At 41.8% G+C, this 17,091-nt stretch overlaps 1 protein-coding gene across 1 annotated transcript in view; it reads right to left on the bottom strand.

Annotated features, from left to right (window-relative positions):
- Positions 1-17,091, bottom strand: part of LOC133123306 (ephrin type-A receptor 6-like) — a 210,192-nt gene that overhangs the window by 16,235 nt on the left and 176,866 nt on the right. Inside the window, exons 9-11 of the mRNA XM_061233659.1 lie at positions 12,004-12,074; positions 7,787-7,912; positions 5,888-6,073 (exon numbers count right to left, since the gene is read on the bottom strand). Of these exons, the coding sequence (XP_061089643.1) occupies positions 5,888-6,073; positions 7,787-7,912; positions 12,004-12,074 (383 nt within the window). The remainder of the gene's footprint in view (positions 1-5,887; positions 6,074-7,786; positions 7,913-12,003; positions 12,075-17,091) is intronic.

Below are 17,091 nucleotides of genomic sequence, written 5' to 3'. Positions count from 1 at the left end.
AACTCATGGCATTATCTGACTATAGAGGTCTAGAGTGATGTAGAGGAAAAAGTATCCAGTTCAGTAATTATTTTCATTTGTTCATTTGTTTTTCCTTGTTTCTGTTTCTGAAGAAGGGCATCAAAACATCTCCCTTAAGATCAAACTTTTATATTGGATATTGTACTGTCAACAGAGATAAAACAGCAGTAGGGAACTGTTGCAGAACTGCGCATTTCATCAGTCCGAGGGGGAGGGACAAAGAGAGCCAGACTAGACCATTGATCAGCTGCTGAACCAAGCAATCTCCCCGGCCTCCCATTTTTGGTTCATAATAAAAATGATAGAGACTGCACTATTTAAAATATATGATTGTGAATCATGTGGATGAAATTGCCTTCGTGAGTAGCTTTGAGAGAAAAATGACGATTCTGTGGTTCCAATTCTGGGAGAAAGAAATAATTCAGGAGAATAACGCAAAATGTTATCTGGGTGGTTATTCAACTTCAGCACAAGAACAGAGCTCGGCAGAATCAATTTGTCAAAATCGTCCTCAATGACACAGACTCTGACACACACGAGTGAGCAACATGAGTGCATCCAAAATCTTAGCGTTATAAAACTCATAACTAGCTGACAGCACAGCTCCGACAACCAATGTTTTATACTACTTTGCTTCATTCAATTTAGAGTTTGAATCTTCCAATCTTTAAAAAAGGATTTAACCTGTCAGCATTAACATAATGAAGGCATTAAAAAGCCATAAAAGACAACATTTTGTAATTTTATTTTTGTTTCTATCAAGAAGCTGGAGGAGATAAAAGCAGGCAAAGTGCTGTGATTGAACATTTGTGTGTGCTGTCACAGAAACAATAGTCTCTTTCTCCAGCACCCAGCATTCTTCTTAATATCGTTTTCTGAAAACCCTGAGGAATAAAATCTCCTGCCACCCATAGAGATATGAATACAATGAAGCTCTTAAACTTGCACCTTGGATTACTTCCTACCATAAGCGTAGCACAGTGCAAAGCTACAATAAGATATGAAAGCGGTATACTGTATGGACAAAGACAGAAAGGGAAAGGGAACGGGAAGGAGGGCGAGCATGAGAGAGACAGAAAGAAAGAAAAATGCATCAGGCTTGCTGTGTGTGTGTGTGTGTGTGTGAGTGAGAGACAGCAGCAGTGCGCTCTGCAGTACTGGGACACAAACCGCCTGAGCAAACGCATGGGGGTGGGATTATCCAGTATCACGGATAGACAGATCACCCAGACAACTCACTTCCTCACCACCCCCAGCTGTCAGCGGCTTGCGCTTGTGAGTGAGGGTGTATGTACGTATGTCTGTGTTTGCGTGTGTGAGTGAGGGTGTATGTACGTATGTGTGTGTTTGCGCGTGTGTGTGTGTGGATGTATGTGGCAGACAGCAAGACCTTATGGGTGGAGGAAAACAGGAGCTTCGCATGCTGCAGCTGGAATGAGATCTTAAAAATCCTGTGCTTTACTGAATCCTTCATATTTATTTAGCTTTTTTCATACATACCCACACATGTATATTATGTATATACACACACAGTATAGGCCTACACATAGGTATATACATAGGTATGCACTTCATATATATATGTATGTATGTATAGTGGGCTCCAGAATTATTGCCACCCTTGATAAATATGCACAGAAAATGCTGTAAACTAAAAAATAATCCAGTTATTGACATAAGCTTTATTTTCCAAAATGTTTAAAGCAGTGTGTTTTATTACTGATTCAATAGAATCAACCAAAGTCTTTTTTCAAATAAATATTGTATTTACCCAAACAATTATTGGCACCACTAGTTCAATACTTTTTGATGTATGCTTGGAGTTATTGTCCTGCTGGACAAATCTACCTCAGACCAAGTCTCAGCTTCCTAGCAGAGGCAACCAGATTGTTGGTACTTTGTTAATTGTGCCAGTTTAAATAGTGCCCCTGGACCACTGGCAGCAAAGCAACATCTGCAAAGCATCAATGACCCACTGCCATATTTGGCAGTAGCTAAGAGGTGCTTCTCCTTGTATGCATTCCATTTTGCGTGATGATGTGAATGGCCAAACCTTTCATGATCTCATCTGACCAAAGCACTCTCTTCCAGTCATAATTCCAAACTTAAGATGCTTGGTTTGTTTATTGAGCTCAATAAGGGCTGACTTTCTGCCACCCTTCCAAACAGTTGGTATGGAGGTGCCATTTTTTTTTTTTGACTTGGTGACCTCAAGACACAACCAATGTCTGCAATTCTTAAACTGTGATCCTTAGGTTACTTATGGCCTCCCTCCCTGCCCCTCCATCGACCCCCATGCTAAAGTTACTCACACTACAGCTTTTTTACAGTCCTGTTACAGGTGTACTATGCAGAAGGAAGAAAATACCTTTGTAAAGCTGAATTTCTTACAGACTCCCCCCCCGCCCCCCCGCCCCATCCCCAACCTGCATTTTGGACTGGTCCCCACACACTCATGTGGCAGCGTTCAACGTTTCTCGAAAAACCCTGGCAACTATGTGTAGAAATGCAACACAGTGGAGTGACAACAAGTCCTCCAAGTAACAGTTCCAGGCGTCAGGAAGGGAAGGAATGTGTCTCGCAGCACAATGTGGTTGGCATATCTGACTGCTGTCACAGCTGACATGCTGCAGAAACAACGGCCTGAACTTTGAATCACTCGCTTGTCTCCTCTCTCAAAGGGGTTGGGAATGTGAGGCATCAAGCTTCAACATGCTAAATGGGTTACACTTGAATTCAGATAGGAAACTGCTAATGACCACTTTGCCTTGACATTAGCAGTTATATATGGAACAAGCTTTCAATCTCACATCACATCAGTACTACATACAGTAAATTAGGCTCATTGTGGTTCAGTTAAGGGGTAAGAGGCTGGCTACATTTGTACCAGGTAACAATAGCTTAGCATATTTAATGCTACTGCAGGTGAATGTATAATGAATATCCTGTGTGCAGTATATGCATGTTGTTTCTAGTAAATGTATAATATATACTTTGCATGTCTACACATGTCCTTTTGATGACATGCTGATATTGTATGTTGTGCAGTGCTACAGTTGCAAAATGAACATCCATGGGAATTGACAATAAAGGCATTGAATCACATTGCATTGCACGTTTTGCATTGGAAAGCTATAGTTATGATTATTGGCACTTTCATTTCAGTTCTTCTTACATAGCTTAGTTGGAGAGGTTAGTTACTGTTCTGCATCCCACAGGACGAACAAAGAAAATCTAATCTTTCAGTCAGAAATCTGACGCCTCTTTTGTTCAGGAAGTAAGCTCACTGGTGAAATAAGCCGGTGTAGTGCATGGTTGGAGCAAATACCTGCAGACACTGCAGCCTGCAGGACCAGGAGTTGAGTAGCCCTGGTGTAAGAGCTGGGCATAAAGATAAGGAAGCAAGAAACAGGCTGGATCCCACAGCAAGGGACGCAATATTACTAACTATTTCAAATACAAACAAAGAGATTAAGACCACTTTGTAATGTTGACAGTCTACAGCTTTTGCCAGGGACAGTGGGGGCGAATAGATCGGAAAATAGCAATATTATTCCCCACTACCCCAGGGGAAGGACAGCAATTATCTGTACACAATGAAAAGCACATTTATTTCTTGAATAACATGGAAAATTCCTCTGACGACAGGTCCATTATCACACCACTTATCCCGGTGTGTTTCGAGACGTTTCTCTAATGAACAAAATTATTATTCGCAATTTCAATGGAGTATGCATGACTGGGTTGTATAAAGAACAAACAGAGATGCAATTAAAATATCAAGACTTATTTATTGTTTATTATTATTGTTTCTTCACTCAAATTAGTATTAATTGCTATTAATTGCTATTAATTGTTATACAGTTCCTTGGTCTAAGTGGTCCACAGGTCTGATGATAATTGGTTAACAGAAATTGAATGAGTATTGGTTGGGAGAGGTGACTTTCTCAAAGTGATGCTTGTGCCCCCGGAACCATGTCAACCTTCTGTTTGTCTTTGGCTAAGCTAAGCTAATATTTGGCTGGCTATGGTCATCTTATCACAACCTAACATACTCTGCAGTATTCCTGGACCAAAGACATTTCACCTACAATCAATGATGATGTCACATCACCTTTAATCACACACTGGGTGTCACTGTGTCCTTCCAGTAGAGCTTGTCTAATTAAGTCATGTATTATTTAGCTGACTGGCTTATTATGAAATAACCGCAATGAGTATCACTCCAGTGGTGATCTAGAATGAGCTTTTCAATTCAACAAGCTTATTGAATGTAAATAGTGTGTCCAGTTGACAAGCATAATCAACATCACTCATCTTTGGCTTCACCATTATAGTCATCCCCATTGCATTGATTTTGCCGGCTCTCTAGTTGCAGTTTCATACAGTGGCATTGTGCATTTGTCTGTTTAAATACCACAATAAAGAGTTTGATGTAGTCCAGACCTGAGAGTTTGGACATTTTTTAACTTTGAACAAGTTATCTGCAGCATTACATTCCAGTCCAATTCCAACAATTATCAGGAATTGTTGTGTATAGTAAAGAGTACAAACTCATAAACTAATGTTTAACTGATGTGATCTAAAATAAAAAGTCTCTGTCTCTTTATTTCAGCATTGTATATCCCTAGCAATCCCAAGAACATTTACATTTCACTATCACTCGAGTATATTTTTAGCTAGATACTCCATACTTTAACTTAAGTATAATTCCTGGGTACTTTTTCCACCCCTGACAGAGGTTTAAATCCAGGTGTATGCTGTACTTTAGTCAGTGTGGCCCATGTGAGAGAGCACCACCCTGCCAGGGCTGATTGCCTGCCCCAGACCTTTCTGTGCCAAAGTCAGTACAACTCTGGTGTGAAACAGAGGCTAAATCAACAAGGCTCAACACATCTTCACAGGGATGGCAGAAATGCGAGAGAAAGGACAACAGAGGGGCTACCTGTATCCCGTCTCCACAGGATTAGCCTAAGCTGCTGTGCTGCTGGCAGGTATTTTTCATTTTGCCTTCATACACAGGGGAAAATGTTTCAGTCCATTGGACATTTGTTCGGCAGCACGGTGGTGCAGTGGATAGCACAGTCCCCTCAGAGTAAGCATGTAGGTATAAGTGTGCGATTGAATGGTGTGTGTGCCCTGTAATGGACTGGTGACCTGTCCAGGGTGTATTTCTGCCTCTTGCCCAATGCATGCTGGGATAGGCACCTGCCCCCCTGCCCAGTGAGGTGATTGATGGATAGAGGACAGTTGTCAGGACCACAGCCCCCATTTATAAGCAGTAATAGACTGTATAAACTGCAGGTTGATCACAGGGACATCACACTTAATTCTTAGAACACTCAGGGTGCATTTGTGAATAACTGTTTTGGTCTGGTTTGCCTTGGACAGTACAGTTGCCCTAATAGCTTGCAATGCTTTGCAACAGTCTGAGACATATTTGCTCCCAATTTTAGCGATGCCTGGTCTGTACCCATAAGCAGTGTGGGACTGCTTTAATAGCCTTGACTAGCTCATCATGTTTGCTTTAAACAACATCCAGGTGTGTGATAACTGTCATGATCAATAAATGACAGTTAATCAACAAATCAATGAAGCCTCCAAGCAAAAAGGCTGGCACAATTTTTTTATATAAATGAAAGGTGAATGAATTTTACCTCAACTTCACAAAACCAACATGTTTTGGTTAGAGGCTAAAAGCCAATTTTAAACAAAATAAATCAACCGTCACTTTGCATAGTGGCATTTAAAATCAGGTCGTCAGGGTGAGACAGGTTATTGTCTGGCAATGAAATTATGTGACCGGACTGAAATGTCACGTGGGAAGCTTTGTCGCCAATACCAATATCCATTTGCGACACCTTACTTTTGGTGACGACGCCCTCCAGTCGGATGATGTTGGGGTGGTCAAACTGGCCCATGATGCTCGCCTCTCGCAGGAAGTCCCTCCTCTGCCGCTCCACGTACCCGCCCTTCAGGGTTTTTATGGCCACGGATATCTCTCTCTTACCGAGACTTCGGAGTCGCCCGCTGCAAACCTCCCCAAATTCACCTGAGTCACACAACCACAAGTTTCCAGTTACATAAGGTGTGCTGGAAGATTAGTATCTGAAAACCTGATGATGGTGGCTTATAGCATAGTGGTAAAGTTACGTGACTGGGACCCGCAAGGTCGGTGGTTCGATCCCCGGTGTAGCCACAATAAGATCCGCACAGCCGTTGGGCCCTTGAGCAAGGCCCGTAACCCTGCATTGCTCCAGGGGAGGATTATCTCCTGCTTAGTCTAATCAACTGTATGTTGCTCTGGGTAAGAGTGTCAATCAAATGCCTGTAATGTAATGTATCTGCAAGTGCTACACTGCAAAAACCAAGTATTTTAGTCTTATATTGAGACATAAAATCTTATGTATTTTACATGTTTGCTGTATTTGTTAAAAACACTGTCATTCTTGCAAAAGGACCTTTACTGATGATGTTTTGGACAATAGCCTTCATTGTATATAAGATGTCAAACGGTCTCACAGATCTGCATTAGCCTTCTTGCTTGACTAACTAGTAATCAATGGTTCATCAACTCTGTGAGCCATGACCCATTCAGTGAATGACCCACCACCAGGATATTTGTCCAAATACGGGACTAGATGTCTAAACAACTGCATTTTGAAATTGAGTGATTTAAATGTCAGTTGAAAGCGTGTATTTTAAACAAGTATTTTTTATATCTACCATAGGGCCCCCACTTCCAGTTTGAGTCCCACTGGCGCATATACAGTAATCATAGCGGGATATTCACCGCAGATCTATGGTGGTAGACCACCAGATGGCAGACATGGGCTGTTTCCAATTTTCATGTATTAAAATATTTAATTCTAAAGGTCTTTTCTTTCACCTGAAAACGAATCCTCCTGGAACCTATTCTTAGCAATATTTTTTTGTTTTACTCTACACTATAAGAGGTTTAATTTCTCCTTACTGTCAGACTAAGCTGAAATAAATTACTTTTACACCAGGCACGATGCAATAGAATTAGGAATAGAAATAGGGATATGAGAAAAGGGTGATTAAGGTATCTGTCCGATAAAAAAAGAGACTTATATTACTGGATTTATGCAGGCAGTGGAAATACTTTCATAATTAAGATGACTTATCCTTTCACACTCACTGAAGTAAATATTCATTTGAGAGTGGTTTTAGCTGAAGGTAAAGATAAGGCACAATGCAAACAGGATGCTTTATATTTTCAGGAGACAGACAGCGCTGAATAGAATAAGAATAAAAGGTAAGAATAAACCTGCCTCAGGTGACAACCTGACCTGGGTCAAATGTGCAATTGTTTTGGATTCAAATACTTTTCTATGCTTTACTGAGCTTGTCTAGTGTATTGGAACCTATGAAATACTGCGCAAACCCAGTCTTCTTGGTTGGCTCAATTCCACCAGTCAAGGTCAATGGGCGACATTGGCTCAGGAGGTAAGAGCAGTCGTAGGGCAGCCGAAAGGTTGCCGGTTCGATCCTGACCTGGTTGTGTTGAAGCGCTCAGCAAGACACCTAACCCCCAAATTGCTCCAGACAAGCTGGTTGGTGCCTTGCATGGCAGCCAATCGCCTACCGTTGGTGTGTGTATGAATGGGTGAATGAGAAGCATCACTTGTACAGCACATTGGATATAGGTGCTATATAAATGCCAACCATTTTATCAAGCACAGAAAAGTATTTTAATCCAAAACAATTATTTTTTTGACCGAGGTCCGGTGACAACACCTACCTGCTCCGATCACTCTCTCGATGCGAATGCGGGAGGGGTCGATCTCCTTGGCGAACTCGTGGACTGCTTGGGCGGGATCCTCATAGGTGTCGGGGTCAATGTACGTCTTTATTCCCGGGAAAGGTACTGGAACAGGCACGGAACCGGATGAGTAACATAAAACAGAAACTTTCAACCCACATTCAACCTAAATAGCAGTAAGATTATTCCACAAAATTCAAATATGACCTATTTAGCACTTTTTATGTTTCAAAGATTTCAGGACGACGGAGGAGCACTAATGGTGTTATATAAAGCAGTATCAGCCTGTTCCTGTGTAATTTCATTTGTAAAGACAAAGTGAGTTAAGGTCACATTGGCTCAGGACCTTGAAATCATGAGAGACAGCAAACAAGAGTGCAGTGCACCCTTCAATTTTCAATATGTAAAAATGCAATTCGATAGAGACTAATGCAATATAGACGGCAAAAAATAATCTCTTTTATCCATAAAAAGAAAATATATATATATATGGCATAAGATGGGCTCAGAAATTAAATGCCAACAACTGTAATCTGTATGAGTTGCTCTGATTGAATTAAACTTAGAAAATGAAAACTTCACCCAGCAGCATACAATATTGCTAAAGTAGTAGATGAGACCTGCTTTTTTCTTTCTTTCTTTCTTTCTTTCTTTCTTTCTTCCTTTCAATCGAACGTAAGTTTCACTAAGACTTCAAGATAACAGACATCTTAAAATACCTGGAAAAGTATAAAATAACAGTCCATGTTGTTGAAGGGCATTTGCTCAAACAACCATCACACTTAACTTTACTGCTTTCACTTATAATATGTATGTACAAATGAATGCAAAACACTTAATGCAGGGAACATATTTTTCATGAATATCACAGATTGCCAAACAATATGTGAACATACTGCAGAATAGTAATAATAAATATTACGCCGACTTAAAATGCACTTGTCGAAGGTGAAAAGTAAGCACCTTGCGCATCCTACAAAACAGGGGGTCTCAGCAGGGTTGGCCCTGAGCCCCGCAGTGTGCGAGTTTGTGATTTGAGGCCTTGTCTGAGACGGGGAGAGAGTCTGGTGCGGCTAACGGAATGGATAATGAGCCGTGGCTGGGGTCATCGTAAAAAGCCATGCCCAGGCACAGCTGCACCTCCCTCAGACAATGCTGCGAATTTCCACACGACGGGGCGGTGCTTTCTATGCAGGCAGCATAGAGAGATGAACCCCCCCCCTTATCTGCAGTCAGGCTAGCTGCCAGCTAGCGCGGAGAGAGCCCTGGCACAGAGTATGCAGCATTGGTATTCGCAGGCTGGGCAGCAGCAGAGGTTAGGCAGTGATGGCACCCATCTCCAGGGTCACCTTTCTTTAACTGAGAGCCACCAGACCCGGGCCGATATCCATAAGGAATCACAGAGTGGAATCGCTGATCTAGGATCAGGTCGCCCCTGTCTATATGAACCTTAACAATGATAAGCTAAAGCACTAAACTGATCTGAGCTCAGTGCTCTGCCTCTGAGGTGCTTTGTGAATACAGGCCCAGGGTCAAATACAAATTTGAAAAACACTAGATGTTGGAATATGAATTATTCCTTCAGATCCCTGAGCATTTTCAGGAACATGTCCTTAATACAATATGTAGACAAAAAAGAAGATATGTTTGTTCTGAATGCTGTAGACAATACAGTCTGGAGCAAAAGTTGGAGAACAGAGCTCCAAAAAGTACATTTCTACATAACATACACAAGACTAAGAAACATGTTTTACATTTATGCTCAATTAATCCATTCTTAAAGCCTTTACTATGTAGAAATACACTAAGTGATCAGTTCATTAGGTAGACATGTACACCAGTTAATGCAAATATTTAATCAGCCAATCATGTGGCAGCAACTAAACGCATAAAAGCATGCTGAAGTAGTCAAGAGGTTCAACTGTTTTTCAGACCAAATGGAGGAGAAATGTGATCTTGGTGACTTTGGCCATGGAATGATTGTTGGTGACAGACAGGGTGGATTGAAACTCAGAAACTGCTGATCTCCTGGGATTTTCATGCACAACAGTCTCTAGAGACTAGATTCTCAAAAGTCAATATAGTCTAGGTCTAAGCGTAATCATTGTCTGTGAAATAGGCCCATAATGTATAGAAAAAATGGGACATCACTAGTAAATATATAGACTGTCCATTTATCTCTGTGTGCGGCACATTAAACAAACAAAATAATGAACCTTTGCCTTCTCTACATTTTTTGGAAGATTACTAAACACTTAAAGCACACTAAACATTACGACACAAATTAGACAAAATGGAGGTACTTAAAATAGCCCAGTACAAGCCAAGTTCGCACAGAACTTTCTGTTACAGTCAGCTTCAGTCTAGGTGTTCACAAACTTTTGCCAACAGACTGTACATATTTTTAAAACTGTCAGGATTCTGCAGGAATTCTACAGATGCCTCAAAAGTTAAGGTATTTCATATAGTTATTTGGCCTAGGTCGAGAGTCCTCAATACCTGCCCTTATCCCCTCTCGTATTCTCCTTTCACCAGAGGAATAAGATAAAACAGTAACAAAAGAAAGCTGCCCAGACAAAAAGCATCCCATAAACCAGGAAAAAACTGAAAAGAACAAAAAAAACAGAAGGATTGTATGCCCAGAGCTCATGCAACATTGCACAGAGCTTGAAAGGCAAGTGATACGCAGCGGACCAAAATGGCCGCAGGACATGACTCAGAGCAAGTGCATTCTTTCATGCATCAGTTACTGCCAGAGGAAACCTAATCAATTCTCTCACTATGCAACATCAGCCTTTGTTTCTGCGCTTCTTATTCACAGGAATAACAATTTTTTAGGAGGTGGCCGGGGACAAAGACAGATAGAAAATAGATGTGCCGCCTTTTTAAAGCCGTACAGAGCTAAAGTGGCCTTCCTTTGTTTGCCTCTTCGAGCTGTTTCTTGGCTCAACAAACCATGAACTATCAGTACTAATTCTGGGTTAAACTCCCCTTGTTATGTTACATTTCATGCTACACCATCAAATCCATTTCATACTTAGCGCACTCGACCCCAATACTGCTCTTGTACCAACAATAGCATTAACATTTTTGTTGCATCTGTATATAGACTCCTACAGTACTGCTAGCTGTGGCACTGATAAATTGGTACCGTCTCTGTGCTTTGCCTAACCTTTCTGTAAGCATTTGTTAGCCGCTCTGTATAATAGTGCCTGCTAAATGCCAAAATGTAAATGTAGATTAATAGGTAGAGGCCAGGGAGCATAAATGCTTCTAGATAATTCTTCCTGTCTTGTTATTGTATGAAACAATGCGGAAAAAGAGGTGGCATATGTTATTACTTTTGCTTACTTCATTTTTTCTTTTTTAATTTTCCACCAGTGTGGCTGTAAAATCCACATTAGTGGATGTGGATTCAGTAGCAATTCAGAGGGATTTAACAGTAACTCAGGCACACAGCATAGCATCGATTGGCTCTCGTAATGGCATACGAGAGCAGTTGTTTAAAATGAAAGGCATGAAAATTGGTACATATACGCATCTCTTCACGCCCCTCCCCAAAAATTGTATGCATTGCCATATTGAATTTTGTGCAATTTTAATTGGAAATGATATACACTCAGTGAGCACTTTATTAGGTGTTTATTGGACTTATTGGTCTTCTGCTGCTATAGCCTATCCACGCGTTGTGTGTTCAGAGATGCTCTACTGCATACCACTGTTGTAATGAGTGGTTATTTGCGTTACCGTCACCTACCCGTCACTCTCTCAAAAATGAGCAAGTTCTGAGATACTCAAACCACCCAGTCTGGCACCAACAATCATTCCACTGGGAAACTTATTGATCAAATGAAGCCTATAGTGTGCTGGCCAGTGTGTAATTCCTAGTTGTAAGAGCTGGTGTACAGGTCTATCGAATAAAATGGCCACTGAGTGAAGATTCTCAGACATTTTTATTATATCAATTTACAGCTTACAGTAAAATGTTCCATGTCATCTTCTCTTTAAAGCTGTTACAAAATCTCAGGATTTCACAAAACAGGACATACATTTTAACTCGCAATGACAGCCACATAAAGACTCTATATCATTGGTCTGATAAAAAGCCACCGCGACCATGCAAAATGTGTTCGGTTACGTATTCATTTTCTCAAACAAGGTCCCTATCAAAAGGCTCCAAAGAGCATTTTACTTACTGTGTCCATTCAGACAGTGAGCCCTCCTCTTCTCCACTGACTTCATCTTGGCTTTGATGTACCACTGGCACCTGCGCCAGATTGGACCAAGAGATGAAGGAAAGAGACAGCGGTATTGTAAATGGCGGGTTTTGTCACTGTGAAAGGAGAAATCTAAATGCAGGCTTGGTTGCCCTTCCCCACCTTGGAGTCTCACTGCTCAGGGTCGGAGGTTATCATGGGGCATAGAGGCCTCAGTGTAAAAAGTCGGTCTCTGAGGCCAATATGTCTGCTAGCCACACATTCCCTGATCTTATCATTATTACAAATACTGTTGGTGCAAGAGTAGCATAGCGAACGTGAGTGGGAAATCAGCAACTACTCAAGTCAACAGACGTGCTAATTCAATCACAGCAAGACGGCCAATACACTACGGCCTAACTGATAGGAGTCACACAACACAAAACTGTTTACATCCTTCCTAGTATGTGTATTCAACACTCCGGATCAAAGTTGGGACACCAGATAAGAAGCAGTCATTTGAAACGTTTGTGGTTCGGTCTGACTCTGCTGAATCCTAAGTGTCATTCGTGCGCTTGGTCACTGTCGGTATCGGAAATAAAATTTGTATCTTTTCATCACGTTCGAGAGACGTTCCTTTTTCCTTACATCTGTAAAACCCCACGCTAATCCAATGACGGAATTTAGCGGGGACAGAAGGGGGTTTTGCGTGCTTGTCCTTCAGGCATTGCTGGGAGAACATTAGTAGGGTTATTTATTATCCTCCGTACAAGAACAGAGCACAATTATGTTTTAGAATATACTGGGTCCGTTGCCATGGGTCGGATATGGATTGACCTGCCCCATATCCCGCTTACAGCTGGCCAGAAACGGATCAGTACAATTCTTAATATTCTCCGTTCTCAAACGGGGCCGTATTGCACGCTTAGTGGTGACTACAGTTTCACTCGTTTATCTGACTCCATTTAAAATATAATTTAGAAATTTGGGTTTGCAACTTATGCAGACCTCGGGAGTGATTACATTCGACTTGTACCTGCGCCACCATTACTCAATAGATGCTCCCGGGATTAACATTACTGCTGAAATCTCAGTTCGGTGGAGAACTCAGAGGCTGAGGGTCCAGTCAACACAATATATGCAAACCTGCCATGATAGTTGCGAGCCCAGGTCGGCGTAGCATAATCTGGGCTCCTTAGAGCTAATTTGGCAGGAACCAGCGCCGTAACGCCCATGGGTTCCCTTCGCACCAAATCACAAGAGCCGTGCGTCACCCGACCCTTTAATGGACAGAAATTGCTGGCCTCACAGCTTAGAACTACCACAGATGCACCGCGCTGCCGATCGGTCGGTCTTTAGCCACAATTTCCCCCTGAGTATTCAGTTGTAATTTAGGCTGAAAAGGTACAAGATGAATTAGAGTCATGGAGATCACGCAAGTTACAAACAAAATAGTTTATTCGCAGACAGGTTGGTTATTAGCTTTAGAATATCACAATCAATTACAAAATACACAAATTAAGAATAGAGATCGAGTAAATAATCATACCGAGCCTGCTTGGACTACACACAAACACAGAGTATAGAATATGCCGTGTGGAAAGTCGAATACGATCTTCCCCTGCTACACATACATACATACATACATACATACATACATACACAAGACATGTTGTGTGGGAAGTCGAATACGATCTTCCTGATACTTACATACACCTACAATATGCTGTGTGGGAAGTCGAATACGATCTTCCCAGATTGGTCGGTCTCCCTTGCTTTTATGCCAAATCATACGTTTGGAACCAGGCGGCAGTGCCATAAATCAAATCTGGAATTTAGACCCCCACCCTTGGGGGTTGTTGAGTAGGGAAAATTAGATGATTACCAAGAGAGGACGTGTAGGTTAGGTTTATTAAACTCCATTTGGTATGAAATGTATCTCATCCGATTCCTTGATTTTACCAGATCACATCCATACCAAACAGATTACCCTTATGTTTTATTATGTTGCAGTTATCATGAAACTTCCCTTCTGATTATCCATTTTACATGCAATTGCTGTGACCATTACATAAGACTTAATGCAATAATACAAGGATCACATGGGCAATGTTTTCAAGGTGTTACCGGGTCTATTTACTATCTTAATAACAGTCACCGGTGTAATGGCAGCAGTGCCCAAATGAGGGCACTGTGGCATTGTCCAGAGTCTTCCCCCTTGGAGGTGCCCTGGTAGTCGGTCACGATTCCCATGACTTATTGACCCCTCAACTAAAACATCTTCCCCTTATCTCCTTTGGCCTGACAAAGCTAGTTTAAACAACATTGACCAGAAACCCCAGTTCTCAGGCACCTCACAAATGGCAACCCTTCCTGACCTTAAACACTACGCTACAGGCTGCCCCATCATATCTATGAATGCTGTAGTTCGGAGTTTTCATGATAACTGCATTATGCTGTAAATATGTATTTGTGCCTCTCATGGTAATATACCTTTTGGATAAACCTGATTTGGGTGAATGAAAGGAAAAGAGACAAAACCCCCAGATTGCTTGGTTTCTTCTCCTTATCTCTGAAATCCAGGCCTTAGTTCTTGACCCTAAAAGTGAGTCACCCATCTGTAATTTACAGCCAGCCCCACCAGGCAGTGTTCAGGGGGCTAAAACACATGGCTTCTACAGAGACAGCTTTTGCCCAGTTTCCCCTTGGCTCCTGAATGGTTATGCTATCAAATGTAGACTGTTACAAAAACTAGACCATTACACCAGTCGCACTGAACCAAACATTACTGTATTCTGACCTGGGATTATCATGAAACATCTTTATACCATCTCCAGTATTCCTGTGCTCTAACCTGTAAGGAATGTGAGAAAATGGGGGCCCCCAGGGCCCAAGAAGGCGCCTCTAAGAATCCTTCTCTAGCTCTCCCCCACAGGCATGTGTGCCAAAAGGTGGGGGCTAACAATGTATGCTCCGGGAGGGGGAAGTCAGCAAGCTGACCAGCACATGAGACCAAATGTTACTTATGACTGGCTTACAGATTCCCCCTTGGCCCCGTGGGACAAAAAACACAGTTCCAAGGGGTCACTGTGAAAGTAGTGGCTATACATGTAATTCCCTGTGGATGCTTGAGGTCTCAATCCCGACAGTGTTGGCACCTGCAGGGGGCTGAGCACCGAAGCAGCAGGGCGTAGAGGATTTTAGGGAGTGGATGAGGCTGGTGATGACGGACCCTCAGAACACCCAGTCCCACCAGTCCCACCATGTGTAGGCACCCTGGGAGAGCTGGTAGAGGAGCTAGCTCTGGACGACCTGTTGCACCAGGTCCATTAGGTCAGTCAGAGACCACGCACACTGTCCAGAAATAGTTTCCACCACAGAAAGACGTCCACCTCCAGCGGAATTCTCCTCAGAACGCAGATCTGACCCATTGCGAAGTCCTCAATCACTCAATCACCAGTAGATCAAGTGACTTGCTGGACAGGTCAGACCTTCCTGTGTGAAGGAGCTCATCTCGCTGATGACGTACTACTATGGGTGAGACACCTGGATGATCTCAGCGTGGCCATAAAAAAACTGAACACTAATACATTTGGTACAAAATGGGAAAATATTGTTAGACAAACAAATTATGGCAAGATGTTTCATGACAACCAGTGCGAGTGGTGAATATGGTCTTCATGTCCCTTATAGTGATATGCACCAATAACGGTGATCTAATTTCAATACCCGATTCTTCACTACTATGCAGGTTGAGCGTATGGTAGTGGAATTTAGATAGACCTGTTTTAGGTGAATCAAAGAAAAAGAAACCAAGAATCCAATACAGACAGTACAACTACTTATGATAAACATACACACAATACATAGATACATTAATGAGGTGGATAAAGAATATTTTATCTTTGTTCTGATACAATCCACCTATGCCAGCCTAAGGCCTCAATGAACTCCCTTACGACATGACTAGGGTTCTTGTGCAGACAAAAGTCCAGAATCTCTTGCTTGGCAGCAGCAAACCAACCCTCGGCATATGTTCTGCAGGCTAAGACACGCTCGATGGTATGGGACTGATTGACAAGTGAACGTCTGATAGAAAGGAGCGCCTGCGCTTCAGATCTAACCGTGAATATATTTTTTGTAAACTATTAATGATATGTTTGAGACCAGTGATCATCTGGTTTACCAAAGTATTTGGATGGCACGTCTGCCTAAGAATTCAGAAACTAAATTATCAAGCTGTGCCTGTAGCCATGCATACTACTATATTGCAGTATATCGCATGCAGAACAGAATGCTGGGAAGGTTAAAACTAACATATACCAAACACAAGATGTATAACGCAGCTATTTGCTTCAAAAAATAAACATTTATGCAGGATGAATGTCTGCATAAACCCATAAGTCCAACTGAAGAATTACTTAAAAACAATACAAATATACACATTTATGCAGGGTGAATGTCTGCACAAATCCATATGTCAAATTAAAGAATTAATCAAAAACAATAAAAATATACACATTTATGCAGGGTGAATGTCTGCATAAATCCATCCATCCATCCATCCATTATCTTAACCCGCTTATCCTGAACAGGGTCGAAAGGGAGCTGGAGCCTATCCCAGCATACATTGGGCAAAAGGCAGGAATACACCCTGGACAGGTCGCCAGTCCTGTCTGCATAAATCTGCAATCAAATTAAAGAATTGATCAAAAACAATAAAAATATACACATTTATGCAGGGTGAATGTCTGCATAAATCTGTAATCAAATTAAAGAATTGATCAAAAACCACATCAAAACAAAACAATTCATACACTCCCTCAAGATAAACCATTGAGAGTGCAGGTTCACTGCTCTTACAACAAGAAACACCACACGCGACAAACACTTAGGGAAGGAGAGACAAGACGCACAAAGGGAGCTGTGAGGGGGCAGTGAGAAACTGAAAAGCTTGAAACTTTGGGGGGAGTAGAATGACCCATAAATCAGTCCTTGCCAGAAAATAACCCCCCTTGTTAGGTTTTATGCCCAGAGATGTAAATAAGAGGAGGAATTGCTTCTTCTCCTTTACTCTTAAATTTACCT

Source organism: Conger conger, chromosome 3 (genome assembly GCF_963514075.1).
Source record: "Conger conger chromosome 3, fConCon1.1, whole genome shotgun sequence".
Taxonomy (NCBI): domain Eukaryota; kingdom Metazoa; phylum Chordata; class Actinopteri; order Anguilliformes; family Congridae; genus Conger; species Conger conger.
The sequence above is the reverse complement of the archived record's forward strand: the minus strand, read 5'-3'. Positions and strand labels throughout refer to the sequence as shown.